This window comes from Scomber japonicus, chromosome 15, assembly GCF_027409825.1.
Source record: "Scomber japonicus isolate fScoJap1 chromosome 15, fScoJap1.pri, whole genome shotgun sequence".
NCBI classification, from domain to species: domain Eukaryota; kingdom Metazoa; phylum Chordata; class Actinopteri; order Scombriformes; family Scombridae; genus Scomber; species Scomber japonicus.
This window is the reverse complement of record NC_070592.1, coordinates 13,206,284-13,221,375: the sequence shown is the minus strand read 5'-3', so window position 1 is coordinate 13,221,375 and position 15,092 is coordinate 13,206,284. Positions and strand designations below refer to the sequence as shown.

Genomic DNA, 15,092 nt, shown 5'->3' with positions numbered 1-15,092 from the left:
ACTAAAAAAAAATATACTGGTTTCATGCTAAACTGTAAAGTTAACCTTTAAGTAAAAACTGGTGATGGTTTCACACAGTGACCCTGTAAGAAAACTGGCACTAAAACAAAACAAACAAACAAAAATCCTTCTCTAATGTAAATAAAATTACAGTTTAGGTTATGAATCTGAGCATTTTGAAAAAACAAATTACATTTGTCTCTGTTTTACTGGGTTTTACAACCCTCATTTTAATACAACGATTAGCAAACAAATTGTTTAAAAAAAATGAATAAAAACAGACATGGACAAGTACAAAAAAAATCTGTCTTTACTTCAGAGTTCAGTACCTTTCCTTTCCCCACCCTCTGTGGGACTCACTGGTTCCTCCAGGTTCCACCAGGAGGCGCCAGAGCAGAGCAAGAGCACAGCACAAATACCAGTACAAAATAATAAAGGAACAGCTGAGAGTAAGTTAAAAGAAAGGCAACTCGGACATTGAATAAAGAAAAATAAGGAGAGACAGAGAGAGAGAGAGAGAGAGAGAGAGAGAGAGAGAGAGGAAGAGAAGGAAGAATAGTTATAAACACCTTATACTGTGACAGAAATGTGAAAAAATGGGTATTTTTCGCTCTTTAGTTATTTGGTCTACTTCAAGGCCTCCAGCAGCGCAGAGGCCAGAATATAAACATAAACAGATCAGACAGTTACTGCATTGGTTCACATGCACCCCCCTCCCCTCTTTTTTAAGAAAAAGGACTATGCACATCTGATATGACATGATGTCACTACTTGCTATGCCAACACCATCCAAAAGCACTGATTTCACAATCCATGTATACTGCAGAGATAAAAAGAAATAGTTGACTCAAATGAACTGTAGAAAAACCAAAACGTCATACTGTATACAACCAAGACAATTACGTTCAACTCATTATTTTGTTCATTGGTCGACTCTGCAGCGTATTCACAACTGACGGGAGTTCCAGACAAATATTTTTGTCCTAATATTTACAATTATTTCGGTGGTAAAATCCTCTGTGAGGTGTGAATGAAAACTCAACCCGGATCTCCATTGGATTAATCAGCACTGGGTACAAAATGACAGATACAAGAAATACAGGGTCAAGCTGTGTGTATGTATGCATGTGCAGGAATAGTCAAAAGACCTTAAAAATAGTTTTTTTTTCCCCCCTCAATTTATATTCATGTCTCACAATACACTTGCTACTGAGATTTTACACTGCAATATACTGATTTTTTTTTTTTAAACTTTCTTGCAGTAAAAAGGCTGAAAATGTGAGTGGGCAGTGCTAGAATGAAGCATTTGATGACATATAAAGCCATGAATTAACTGATGAATAAAATCCAAGGCCCTTTAGATGTTCAGGCACTCTTATAACTATTTTTTTCAGCTTTCAAAATGTGATATTTCATGGCAGTTTTAATTTATAGCTGTGACAATTTGAGAAAAAACATTAATACTTTCAGTCATTTGATCAATTAGGGGAACAACTGAACTTTACAGTGATTAATTTACCCACCTAACGTGTGTGTGCATGTGTGTTTGAAATATCATCACACTCATGTAGTGCATGAGTGGGGCGAGTCAATCTCAGTCAGTCAGTGCGGGAGCATCCGTGCCAGTCAGTCACAAAGTGTGTGAGGTAGAGTGTTGGTGTCAGTGCTTTGCTGGTTGGCAGGCTAGATGTCTGAGGGACTGTGTCAATTATAACATTCATTATGATTCATATGAGGGGGGGTTGTCACTCAAAGTGCTATATATAAGCATGAATGTCAATGAGTGTGTTTCTCGGTGTAGTGAACGAGTAAAGGGCTAGTCAAGAGAAAGTTGGGCAAGTAGCTGGCATGACACACAGGTCACTCAGTTAGATTAGAGCAAAGAATGTCTCTATTTGTCCTTACGCGTCGCACCTCTGCGCTGCTCCTCTGTCATCCACTCCTCAACTCTCATTAGCTGCCACCAGCTGGCCTAATCCCTGGCGCACAAACACAGCCTGGATGTCCTTGGTCTTGATGCAGAAGTCACAGGCCCAAACAGCAGCGCTCTCTCGAGTCAGCAGGCCGTACGCTGGCTCTGTCAGGCCAGTGCAGTCACGGTGGAACCAGCGCTGGCAAGACGCCTCGCACAAGATGGCGTCCTGGTCGTCGTGCACCTCTGCCATGCAGAGACCGCAAGGAAATACCATCCCCGGGCCCCCTGGTTTTCCAGGGCCAGTACCGGGCCCGGTCGAGGGGGCAGCGGGGCCAGGGGGCAGTGGAGACTGGGTGTTTGGGGTCGAGGTGGAGTTAGAAGGGGGGTTGGGGTTGCTGCCAGGAGTGTTGCCTCCGTTGTTGTTGGTCATGTTGTTCTGACCTGAATTGGAAGCAGCGTTTGACATGGGACCACCAGCACCGGGAGTGTTGTTCTGTTGGCTGTGAGGGGTGGGGCCAGGGGCGGAGTTAGGTGGAGTGGATTGTTGCTGCTGCTGTGTAGAGTTGTTAGAGTTGGGGGTGTTTGTATTGCTGGGGGGCTGCAGCTGATTGGGTGGTGGGTGTTGGGGCTGGCCTGATCCATTTAGGGGACCAGTTGGAGAGGAGTTGGGGTTATGCTGTGGCGGTGCTGATGGAGGCTGACCAGGTGTGTTGGCATTGGGCTGTTGGACGTCAGGGTGGCCAGGGAAGCCTCCGCCAGGCTGTGGAGGACCAGAGTTAGGAGGAGGGCCAGGAGTGGTATTATTAGGAGGGGGGCCATTGGGATTTAGGTTAAGCTGTTGCTGCTGCTGCTGCTGTTGTTGTTGTTGTTGCTGCTGCTGCTGCTGCTGAGGCCCAGGGGGTGGCCCCCCTCCCCCAAAGTTTTTTCCATCCTCGTTGCCTGGTCCTGGCGGACTGGGGCCAGGATAGGGGCCATCCTGTGAGGGTGGGAATTGTCCTTGAGGGGGCATACCTGGTAACCCACCCACCATGTTGCCTCCAGGGCCACCACTCATGCCACTCATCATGTTCATCCCTGGACCAGGCCCCATGCCACCCATGGGAGGCATAGGGCCATGTGGGGGCCCTCTGGGACCTCCACCACCAGGTAATGGGGGGCTGTTGAATGGGTGTCCACCTTGTCCGTGCTGCTGCGGAGGCATACCAAATCTAGGGTGGGGTGGCCCCCCTCCTCCAGGACCTACCATACTTCCTGGAGACAACATGGAGTTGAATCCTGGCCCGGGCTGCATGGGTGGACTGAAGTTTGGTACCATTTGGAACTGAGAAGGGCCACCAGGGGGGAATCCACCACCTCCTCCTCCACTGCCACTCCCACCGCCCCCTCCAAAGCCGGGCATTCCTCCAAAGCCGAGCTGATGATGAGGTCCGGCATTACCTGGAGGGCCAAATGGTGGCCTCCGTACAGGCTGGCCGCCGCCTGGTCCTCCCGGGCCTCCCATGAAGCCCATGCCCATTCTGCCGCCTCCTCCATACCCACCTCCTCCACCTGCACCTGGACTTGGAAGAAATGGAGCTCCACCTGGTCCACCTGCCCCGCTGGGTCGAGATGGGGGCCCAAAGTCATCGTCGAAAGGGTTGGAGGCGACCAGGTGGTCCACCATGGGGGTCGGAGGGGGTGCAAACTCAGTGAGGTGGGAGAACCCTGCCGCCTGAATTGAAGGAGAAGAATATATTGAATGTTTGTTTCTTTTTTGCTTTCATGAGAATAAATAATTAAACCTTGTCACACACCGAGGACGTGTTTCCTTTAGCAAAGTTATTAAAAATGACCTGTGTCGTGGATTTCCTCGCCTTCTTCTTCTCCGGGCTCTTCATCTGTGAAGCTGAAATTGTAAAATATGGAGAGAAGGGATGGAAAGGGGAAAATGTAATATTAGCCACAACATAATTAGACATCTACATATCATGCTTTTGGTCCACCATTCCAGTGCAGCATCACATTTGGATTGGCCAATACCCCTTAGTGACAGAGTGGAGCAGCTTTAGACCTAGGGCCTCTTTTATCCAAGTCCAACAGTTGAGATGGGTTCAATGATGGGACATAGACTGGCATGAGGACAAGATGCTGAACATCCAGGCGCTATCATCACCAAAGTTATGAAGCCTTGAATCGCAAATGACCCAGGCAGACCAAATGACCCAGGCGAAAAGGGAGAAAGGCCGCAAACAGAGGCAGAAGAGGTAAGGTCAATGAGGGAGACAGGAAAAGACGAAGACATGAGAACGAGGAAACGGAGTTGAAGGTACATTGATAGCAAGATAGACATGAACCCCGTTCACAGATCCACTCTGTGGGAAAACAGCCACCACCGGAGACAGTCGTGAAGTTTACATATGGGGGAGGCGAGAAGGGGTTTGCTAACAGCACCAGTGCAGCCCATTGCAGCGCAGTAATGGATGATTCCGATCTGATTTGGGGAGATGGGTGAAATTAATTCCTACCTTTGCTTCGTTTTCCTTGTCCCGCCAGTAGTCTCCCCGATTCGGCAGCCATTAGCTAATATGACTGTCGGTGAAGTGGCATATCACCGTTCATATGCAAGAAAAAAAAAGTTAAAAATGACGACGTCTTGAAGGCTTTGAGCCGCGTAGGTGGAAATCTGCCTTCAGGTCATGTCAACACGCTAAATGATCATCACAGCAGCAACTAGATTATATTATGGTATATATCAACCGGCCCAGGTCTGCAAACTCTCCTTCCCAGCTGCATAAAATCTCTCGCCACGGTGTCTGTCACGCCGGGATTTGGTCACCAAATAAAAACGTCAGGTAAAAAACTGAGCTGGTTCACGTTAACTTAGCACAAGTTCGTCCTGTTGCAAACCAGTTTCTGCTGACTGGGTTGAAACTGGTCGCTTGCTACCTGGCTTGACTGCCAATAGAAGCAAATTACAGACCACCTCCCTCCCTCCCTTTTCTTAAAAAAAATGATCACTTACAGATGTGTAACGTTAGCGGGGTACTCTCGACCAGCTAGCTAACGCGAGCTAGTTACTACCTCTGCTAACTGGCTAGCCACGTTACTCAATGTGGCTAGCTTAGCAGCGCTGAGATTTCACCACTGGATATACAACAAACTCTGCTTTATCATCCCACAATCAATTTAGAAAAATGTGCACTCAATGTTTTTTACTTGTCACAGCATGTATGAGGAAAAGCAAACCGATCACGTTTTTTTTGTTATAAGAAACTGTTGTTTACTATGCTAACATTAGCTTGGCTAGCTAACGTTAGCATGCCACTGAAGATAGCTAGCCATCTTGCAGACTTTGTCTTGGAAACAAACTGTACCCTTTCTCCGTTGCTTGCTCTGCTGTCCTTTAAATTGAAACTCTCTGGTGTGTCATTGCCAGCAAACCAGTCCTCACTCGGTGTATGCTTGTTGATCCACCCAGTCAACTATAATTCATTCAAAAACGCAAATTTTTGCCATAATTATCATGGCCTTCAGTCGCCACCGGACAAAGAGGGACAAGCAGGAGCATCGCGCACCGCGGAACGTTACAACTCGAGGCAAAATGGGGGTGTTGATAGGTATCCTTCATGAATATAAAACGCATTATTTCTATATTATAATGAAACTACACGCTATACTATACGATAAACACCAATAAAACATTGTATTTCAATAATTTACCGGCAGCACCATCGTCTAAGGTAATTCTTTAAATAAACTGCGTTAGTGTCGTACCCACCACCGGGACATATGGAGCAGCTCAGAGCGGAACACTTTCCAACTATACTCTGTACAATCAAGGCAGGAGTGGACATTAATTAGACAGCCAATTAAGCACATTATCAAGTGACATACGATATTGATATTGAATTAATACCCAACATGAAAATATTAATAAAACTGTCAACCTCAATTTAGGACGATATTATAAAAAATGCGTCTACACGACAGACAAGATACAATTACTGTGGCATTATTCATGGATATAGACATAATCAAAAGTAAAATAAATACCAATACCTACTTATATTCAGGCTTGTATGTTGCTTTTTGTTCACAATAGCTGCATTAATTAGAAAGCCAGTGGAAAGTAACTGAGTAGGCTACATGTTACTTCACTTATTTGAGTAGGCTATTTGAGTATTTACATTTTATGATGCGTTATACTTCTAATCTATTACATTTAAAGCAAATATTGTACTTTTGACTCGATTACTATTTATTGTCACGAATCATTAATCATGATGATAATTTCTATTGCTACTTTTATTCAATAAGAAAGTATCTCAATACGTCTTCCACTACCGAAAGCCAGTGCAGGAAGGCATTGTATTTGCTTTGTTGGACTATAAATCAGGGTTAACTAAGACGGAACTCACAAATTGTTTATTCCACCATCTACAATTAAAAGCTTATCGCCGCCCACCCGTTCCTGCCTCCCCCTCTCTTGACTTCAGATACCCACTCCCCTCTATACTCCAGGCGCAGTCAAGAGCCTCATTGCGACAGAGGAAGGTTGTAAAAAAGACCAGATAAGCCACACTGGGAATGGGACCACAAATCAGAAGCAAGAAAAACTTTTCCTTCTTTCGGGTCTTCCCACTCCGAAGACATCTCTTTATTCAAAGGGAATAAACTTTTCCTCTGAGCAGAAGAAGAAACAGGTGCAAGAAACTCACAGATGGGATAAGTAGGGATATTTATTCGTTTTTTATTACCTTGCCAAAGAGGCAGGTATGTAAGTTTTTCACTTACAAACTTAATTTGAGTTAGGTATTTAACAACATAGCCATTAACTCTGGTTTGACTCTCTAAAAGCATTTATGACATGCTTTAAAGTGAGGTGTGCTGATCCTAGAATAAAGCAGCGGAAGTCTTTTGTTAGAAAGGCTGTGATTTCTAAAGGTGCGTCTCTGGGGCCCTGGTGCATGGCGCTAAAAGGTGTCGAAGCAGGCAGAGAGGTTTATTGGTTTCCATCTGAGTTACAATGGCTAAGTGGTTCAAGGAGTTCCCCATCAATCTGAAGAATGGTACCGACAGGATCCGCTCAGCCTCCGAATCAGGCTCACAACCAAGAGCCAGTAAAGCCGGACTGGTGGCCAGCATTGGTACCAAATCACCAGGCTCCAAAACGGGCCATCGCAAAAACTCCTCTAGTGACAGCACAGGCGGAGGAGGTGGTGGTGGAGGAGTTGGATCTCTCCTGTCGGGAAGAAACCGCAAGAACTCAGCCATAGACTTGGGCAAAAATGGTGTAAGTTCCCCAAAAGATGGAAAAGTTTGGGATAGCCTTCTCCTGTCTGGGAAAAGTCGCAAGAACTCCAAAGCGGAGCAGTGTGTGTTTGAGGAGCAGCACAGACCTCTGAAAAACTCCGCATCCGCCAACGCTTACATCAGCCGGCTGATCCGAGTGGACAAACAGGATAAAAGCCCCAACTTCAACAGCGGTACCATCACCAATCAAGTGGTACCAGAAGCAGAGAAACCAGCTCAGTGCAAAACAGAAACGGTGGGTTTTTACTATCTGAAAGACCAAGGGTGTAGTTGGCACCTATAAGAGTATGTTTTTTTCATAAATGGTGTCAAATGTTAAGCAAATATTCTTTAGATTCTGATAATATTGACTAATAATCACCAAATTTCTTCAGAGAATCAATTTTATTGTGATATTTGATTTGTCAACTTTTAAAATGTAACAGTTAATGAGTGATGACCTTTGGTTTATTAAACTTTACAATTCTGTTATAAACAAGTGATTTTGGCAGTAAATGTGCTATTGCTATTGGCTGATTTAGGAAAAATAGGCCACAGAGGTCCTTATGGCCTGTGGTGGAAAGTAACTAGAGTATGCCACTCAAATACAATTTTAAAGTACTTGAGTTGAGTCCATTTTATGGTATTTACATGTTTACATCCACTTCATGTCAGTGGAGTAGATTGATGTTGTACTCTTTGCTTGACTACATTCATCTGATAGATATAGTTACTTCCAGTTACCAGATTTTACTTTAAAAACTTTTATAAGTATATCAGATTGAAGAATATGAAGCATTCTTACAGATTTAACTACCCAACAATATTTAAAGTAATTAAAAGTAGCTTCTTCCCAACTGGCTACAACATTAAAACACTGCTTAGGTGTGTAATCATATAAATCATTGAAAACATCTAAATCAATGAGTACTTTAACTTTTCCTTAGAGTTTTACAGCCATAAATGAGTGTTTTCCTTTAAAATGTATTAGGATTTTATTAGAGATAGTCTTAAAATATCAGTGGAATAACAAGAGACTGCTTGATATTCTGTACAAGATTGTTTCTCTAATTACTAACTCTATATTTGGAGCCCCATAGGCCACATTTTTATCTGGTGGTGGGATGTCTAATTAAACTAAATGAATGTAATCTGCTGCACTTTTCTCTAATTCTAGCTCACTCTATTCTAGCAGAAATAATAGGTAGTGTCATCAATGCTGTTGACAATGAGATATAGCAAGGATCCAGTCCAAACTCTGAAAATTGATATTATTGTTTCTGTTTCTACCTCCCCCTTTGTCTCTGCTACCCATTGTGTCCACTCCCCCCAGTCTGTCTTTCTATCTTTCTTTCTCTTCCTCTCCACCCCTCACCCTCACACCCACCTTCCTTGCCTTGAATAAAAAGCTGTGGTCAGACATGAGGCCCTTTACCTTCCTCTCCTGTTATGTGGCTCAGTATTCCCCTTCCCTTACCCCTCCACCTCATCCCTCTCTTTCTCTTCATTCAGCCAGCCCCCCCCCCCCCCCCCCCCCCCCCGGTGATGGCTATCATGTTATAAAAAGCATCGTGTTATTTGACACTCAGGCGCTAACCCAAGTCCCCCTCCAGCTTGGCTTTGGAAAAAAAGGGAGAAAGATAGAGAAGTCAGGGAGGTGATAGTAGTGAGATGGTGAGAAAAAGACAGATAAAAGACAGGGAGAATAAAATGGAAGTTTTGTGTTTCAAAAATGGAGTAAATCCCTATTCTTGCTCTCAGATTCAATGTTTGCGGCAGCCTCTGTTGAGTTGTACTGCGTGTTATAAAGTATGTTGACATCATAGTTTCCCAGTTAACAAAGAATATGAAGATAGAATCAAGGATGGAAATTTGTAATATAAGTCTTGACTTGTTCAGTGTTGACTAAGTGTGTGTCCGTGTATGTGTGTTGAGTGTGTCCCACTAAAACCTCCTAAAACTAACCGCCTTCAGCCTATCAAGCATCTGCTACTTCATTCAAACACCAACAAACGCCAAAATTTCTCTGGCAAAGGAACACAACTGGAAGTGATTACAGAGACAACTTCATTTTACTGCATGCTATTGTCTCTTGGCTACAGTGGCCTTTTAAATAAACAAGAAATGATATGGCACTGATAAGACATGACAGTCAGGCATGACTGGTGTAGGAGAATAGAGGTTGTTATGAGATACTGCTGATATGAATGTGAAGAGAATGAGCTTTAGTGTTTCATTAGAAGAAAGAATATGTGGTGGCAGGTATTCTTCCAACTTTTTAACTTAATCATCAGCCTGGAAAGCATATGAATGAATGAATGAATGAATGTAGTTTTTATCTTTTGTCTTTCTGTGTATATATAACTGTGCTCAGTCTGCATGGGTTTATGAGAAACCACAAATTTATATAAGCCAGATCCAGAACGCTGCATATTCAATTTCAAGTAAAACTACATAGAAGTCCAAATATAAGGAAACCAATTCTGATTTGCATACATTTATTGTATGACAAAAACATTTACTATATAATACAGGAGAAATCAGATTACATTCAAATTAAATTGTGCATCTGGCCTTGTTGTCAAGGTATAACTTTAATCTTCTGTTATTATTTGGCAACACTATTTTTACACTTTATAATTATGCATTAAATAATTCAATATTTCCCTGTATTCCTTGACCCAGGTGATCATCCTTGAGGATTATGCAGATCCCTTCGATGCTCAGAAGACCAGAGAGCAAAGGGAGGCAGAGAGGGTTGGGGAGAATGATGGTTACATGGAGCCTTATGATGCCCAGCAGATGATTACCGGTAAGATTTTTAGACTCTTGCTCGCCCCCCCTCTTGCTTGTAGTGGGAAGTTTTTACAGTAATGCTGACAATACATTCAATCACTAATCACTAAATCTTTACAGCTGCGTTTCCCCACGCAGCATCCTGTGTGAATGACAGGATTCACATTTTCAGTCTCGCTAGGCCAAGCAGTGAGAACATGAACTCACTCCCCTAGTGCTCTCTGTACCCCATGGGGTTGCCACGGCAACTGTGTTGCGTTCGGACAATGGGTGCAGTTTCCTGTCGCTGCTTCCTTTTTCCTGTCTCTGTTTCCTGGTACTATTCTCCAAAAAGGAAGTTGGCCCTCATTGCCCCCCCTTCTCGGACGCAGCTCTGTGTAACCCCCTATATGGGCCTGTCTGACCATTTATCAAAACTTCCCAGCATCCAGGAAGACTGGTGGTCCATCGTCCAATCACATGCCCTCTCAACCTTTTCATTCCATCACTCCATTGTCTTAACTAAAAGGGTTACACAATAGCCTGCTGTGAATGTGAAAATGCTTTATTGCTGTGCTCTGTAGTAGGTTTTACTTCAATCAGTGCTCATGCTACTTCCAGGCCTCCTCAGAAAAGTCAGCAGAGGATGTGATGATGTGACTGAGTCAATTTACAAAGCTTAAATCATTCTGAGGAAGTGAGCAACTGTCTAATGTCACCATGAATCATAGAAGGGCAGTAAGAATAGGGCAGCAATGTTGTTATTTACACTCAGTTTAGCAGCTGACGTCAGACTCCAGATTCAAATCCTACGTGGGAATAATCTGTCAATGAATACCACAGTTCATTGTCTAATCATGGCCATTCATTTAAATTTACGGTATTCCCTGTTTTATCAGAATTATTCCAAATAGCTTGACATTGACTAGATGAACACTGCATGTTAAACTAATGTAAAATCTTATCATTGGCAGTGTGAACTTTTCACATCGAACATGGTACATTACATGGACACAAATTTCGTGTTGTTATTGCTTACATTTGCATATTGTATAAGCTATACTGTTTATACTATGAACATTCATATTTAATATTTTGTTCAGTCCATTCTCTTCATTTAAAACTTGTAACTGCTCTTTTTTTTACTGTAGTTAACATATTTTTATTGTAAATTTCGGTTTTATATCATTTATGATTACTTGACTTTTGTTTGTATTTTCATTGTTATGCACCATAACACCATACCACTGAGGCAAATTGTTGTTTGTATGTGCAAACCTTCTTGCCAATAGACCTGTTTCTGACTCACAATATGATAATATTTTTATTAAGGATTTAAGCTTTATTATCATATGTGCGTTCAGGTTGCACTGTACTATGACATTCTTATTGTTGTCCTCTGATTGCCTGAAAAGTTAAAGTTAAAGTTGGAGGTATAAGAGGTATAACAACACATATGTACAAAACAACAACTAGGTTATATGTCTTTTTTGCAAACGTGTGTAAATCTTTACTATAATTCAGCACAATATGCTTCTCTTGCACAATGACAGATTTGTCTTATGCTATCATCCACCTTTATTTGGAATTGACCTATTAAAACATATTAATGGGAGCACCAACAGCAGTTCAAACACAAGAATTAATAATCTTCTAATCTTTTTAAGCATGGTCATTGTGGAGCTGTGGAAACAGTTGATCTAATAAAATAATAAAAAGCTTTTAAGGTCCTCTTAGCCTAAAGAGATTTAACTTAAAATAGAGATTGCTCAGGTGTCATCACATGACTTAAATCAATGTGTTGCTGTGGCTGGTTTTGGTGTTCACAGACAAATGATGTTTTCTGTTTCAGGTGTTCATTTAGTCTCTTGTCTATCAGCATGTTAATCTTTATCCTCCTGTTTTCTGTTTGTAAGAGATTAGACGTCGGGGATCCAAAGACCTGCTGAAGGCGTGTTTGCAGATGGAGGGGAATGAGGGAACGGTGGTGGTGGAGGAAGGTCAGCCTGCGACCTTACAGATCTATGATATCCCGTATGAGGGAAGTGGTGACAGTGAGAAGACGGCAGTCACACGGCCAGAGCTGGACACTCGTCCCTCTACTGAGTACGAGCTGCCCTGGGAGTGGAAGAAGGAACATATTGTCAAAACTCTGTCAGGTAAATCAGAATAAATTTATTTCACCATTCCCAGTTAGGACTTCAGAAAATACATAGTCACAATATTGTCTGAAAAAAAGCTACACCTTTTAAAAGTTACAGTGTACTTCTGAACAAAATGTATGATATTTTCCACAGTTTCCAACCTTTTTTTATACTCAACTGTGCAAAAGAAATTCAAAAATGCATTTGTTATTATAATTTTCTTTTGCTATCTAAGGTACAAAAATCCTCAAAATATCATGATACTAGTTACTGTTTTGCTGAATAAGTAACCAGTCAATATATGTAATACAGCACCAACTCTGCCTCTAATGTGCCTTGGATCAGAATGAGAAATATTTGTTCAAAAAACTCAGGCCTGCACTCACATTTATATTTTATATGCTGGGTAGACCAACAGCATACAGAGTAACATCTTGCATGAAACATCAAAGTGCTGTTTTCTTATTCTATATTTACTGGAGGATTCAGCACCCAGTTCATACTCAGATATCGAGCTAGTTGTTTCTTTACATAGATTCACATCTCCCCTCGTCGCTCTTCTCCCCTCAGCACAGTTTGACAGCCCTGAGCGCTCAGTCAAAGATGAGACACCTCACCTCACACTCACTAGGCAGCCGCCACATTCGCCAGCACAGCCGCCACAGCCGCTACAGCCGCCACAGCATCAGCACCTGAGGCAGAAAAGCTGGACCCAGAAGATCCTGAAATCCTCCACTCACACCCTCTCCCCAACCTCCTCCACCCCTGGAAGCAGCCCTGAAAGTGAGACCTGCTTTGTCGACCCCACCCTGCCCCTGGACAAACAGAGGTGAGGAGATTCAGGTGCCCTTGACTTCAATCCAAATCCTGAGCTTCATTTCTGACAAATAAAGTATGAGAAAGAGTTACATGATGTGATGAAAAGATCATGATTTTCCCTGTAGGCACATGCAATACTGTATAATAAAGATCTTATGTAAAGTTAGAATAAGGGTGCATGTGTTTTTCATTCTTGCGATACCCCCACTCAAGAATTTTAATACATTTTACTATTACGCAAGACTAAGGATAATTTCCAAGAGGGGTTTGTATAAAAATGAGGTTGCACACTTGATCAATGGCAGATGAAATCTAATCCCCCTCACTCCCACCTTTGTTTTAGCTGGTACCATGGCTGTGTGACTCGGCAGGAGGCGGAGTTCCAGCTGCAGTCCTGCAAAGAGGCCAGCTTCCTGGTCAGGAACAGTGAGTCGGACAACAGCAAATACTCCATCGCCCTCAAGTGAGTGTGTGCTGAAAGTGCATCTGTTTTGTCTCAAGGGCTGTAATATTAACTTACTGATCCAGCATTACCTATTGATTACATGGTGTACTGCAGTATAGAAAAGGATTCAAATGTAATTGGTCCAGTTGTAAACTCGACAGTTGGGTTAACCTTTTTCAAATTTGTCAATATTCTATTTTATTCGTATTTTCAACAAGTTTAGAGGAGAAAGACAAAAAAACAACAAAAAATGTATACTGCTAACAACGTTTATTCCTCTGTGACACAGCCCTCTATTGTCCGAGAGTATTAAAAACATGTTGAGCCACTTCTTTGCACTGGGTGACATGTTCCCATTTTGAGTACATCTCACATTCACCATCCTGCTGTCGTAAATACTCAGTAGTGAACAAAATGTGTATTAATCCACAGCTAAAAGTAGCCCCCAACAAATGCACCATTTGTTCCTCTTTGAATAATGTTTGCTGAAAACTACAGTGCCCAGCTGTTTTTGTTAAATACTTAACATTTTGAATGAAATAATGAAAATATATGTCTTTATGTATTTATGTCTTTAGTTGGAGTAAATTCACTTGGGCTGAGTGTCAAAGACACCGTAGTGAAGTCAGAAAGTAGTGAGAGATGTTTGTTTTGTTCTTTTCATGGGCTATGTGTTGATTTGTTGACAATAAGAATAATATAGAGTAATCCCAGCCATATCCTTTAACTTTTTAATGAACTAAAAGACAATGAACACAATAAAATGGTGAGTGAAATCCATTTGATCACACATGTATGTAATGCAGCATGAGCTCCATATAAAACACTGATTGATATGTTAGTTCTAAGAGGTTTGGATAGTGGATGAACTCATTTTCCCTCTCCTCTGTGTGAGTCAGAACGAGCCAAGGATGTGTTCATATCATTGTCGCCCAGACCAAAGAAAACGGCTACACCCTGGACCAGAGCAGCTGCGTGTTCCCCAGCATCCCAGAGGTGGTGCACCACTACTGCACTCAGCGCCTGCCTTTCAACGGCGCTGAGCACATGACCCTGCTGCACCCAGTGGCTCGCATTCATTAACTCCACCCCACCTCACTTAGGTAAACAAAACAAAGACACGTCTGGGCCTAAATGGACAACTGGACAATCAGTTCAATGTGTACTACTGCTGTGTCCTTTTCACCAGTCTCAGTTCATTATTTGTTTGTTTATTATATCCCACATTATGTGTGTTAATTTTGTCATTTTAATTTCATCATGTAGAATATATCTGAAAGCTGTGGATATCTTCCTCTGTCTTTGATGTGCAGCTGATGCAAAACATCCTGGCTGCTGTTTTGCATGTGAACATGATGGAAGCGCAGCACAAATGTGGAGGCACTTTTCTTGAGGAAATGTGATTTGGAGTTTGATTTGGCCAGGATATATTTTATTATACACTGTAGCTCTATTTTAAAAAAGCTACATGTGATATTTTTCTTACTGTTTTTAAGTGAAATTCACAATGAAGTAGAAAGTACGTTTGATGTGATGTGAAACTCATCTGTTTGTGGCTCTCTTTCCCCCTCTGGTGGATGTGCTGGTTCACTGCACCAACTTTGCCAACACAAAGAACGTTCTTATTTCCCAAGTTTATAGTGGGTAAAATCCATGCACACAAGCATGTCATTCCGCTTATTAAGATATGACCAGCTATTTTTCTTTATGCTTGCAGCAGATC

General features: G+C 42.2%; 3 protein-coding genes across 6 annotated transcripts in view; 2 read left to right on the top strand and 1 right to left on the bottom strand.

Moving 5' to 3' along the window:
• Positions 1–15,092, top strand: part of LOC128374725 (protein C1orf43 homolog) — a 76,175-nt gene that overhangs the window by 47,729 nt on the left and 13,354 nt on the right. The window lies entirely within an intron of this gene.
• On the bottom strand, positions 207–5,458 carry pygo2 (pygopus homolog 2 (Drosophila)). 4 transcript variants are annotated; one of them, XM_053334980.1, is made up of 3 exons: positions 4,420–5,458; positions 3,709–3,800; positions 207–3,626 (listed from the first exon to the last, which is right to left on the bottom strand). In XM_053334980.1, the coding sequence occupies exons 1-3, from the start codon at positions 4,469–4,471 to the stop codon at positions 1,944–1,946; spliced, it is 1,827 nt and encodes a 608-aa protein (XP_053190955.1). In that variant the 5' UTR covers positions 4,472–5,458; the 3' UTR covers positions 207–1,943. The 4 variants fall into 4 exon arrangements, with proteins under 4 accessions (XP_053190955.1, XP_053190957.1, XP_053190954.1 ...); XM_053334982.1 differs by having other exon boundaries at positions 3,748–3,800; XM_053334979.1 differs by lacking the exon at positions 4,420–5,458 and having other exon boundaries at positions 3,709–4,408.
• LOC128374722 (SH2 domain-containing adapter protein E-like) lies at positions 6,460–14,840 on the top strand. The gene is made up of 6 exons (XM_053334983.1): positions 6,460–7,442; positions 9,872–9,998; positions 11,878–12,120; positions 12,676–12,934; positions 13,268–13,387; positions 14,269–14,840. Exons 1-6 carry the CDS (start codon positions 6,921–6,923, stop codon positions 14,450–14,452), a joined length of 1,455 nt encoding a protein of 484 aa, XP_053190958.1. The 5' UTR covers positions 6,460–6,920; the 3' UTR covers positions 14,453–14,840.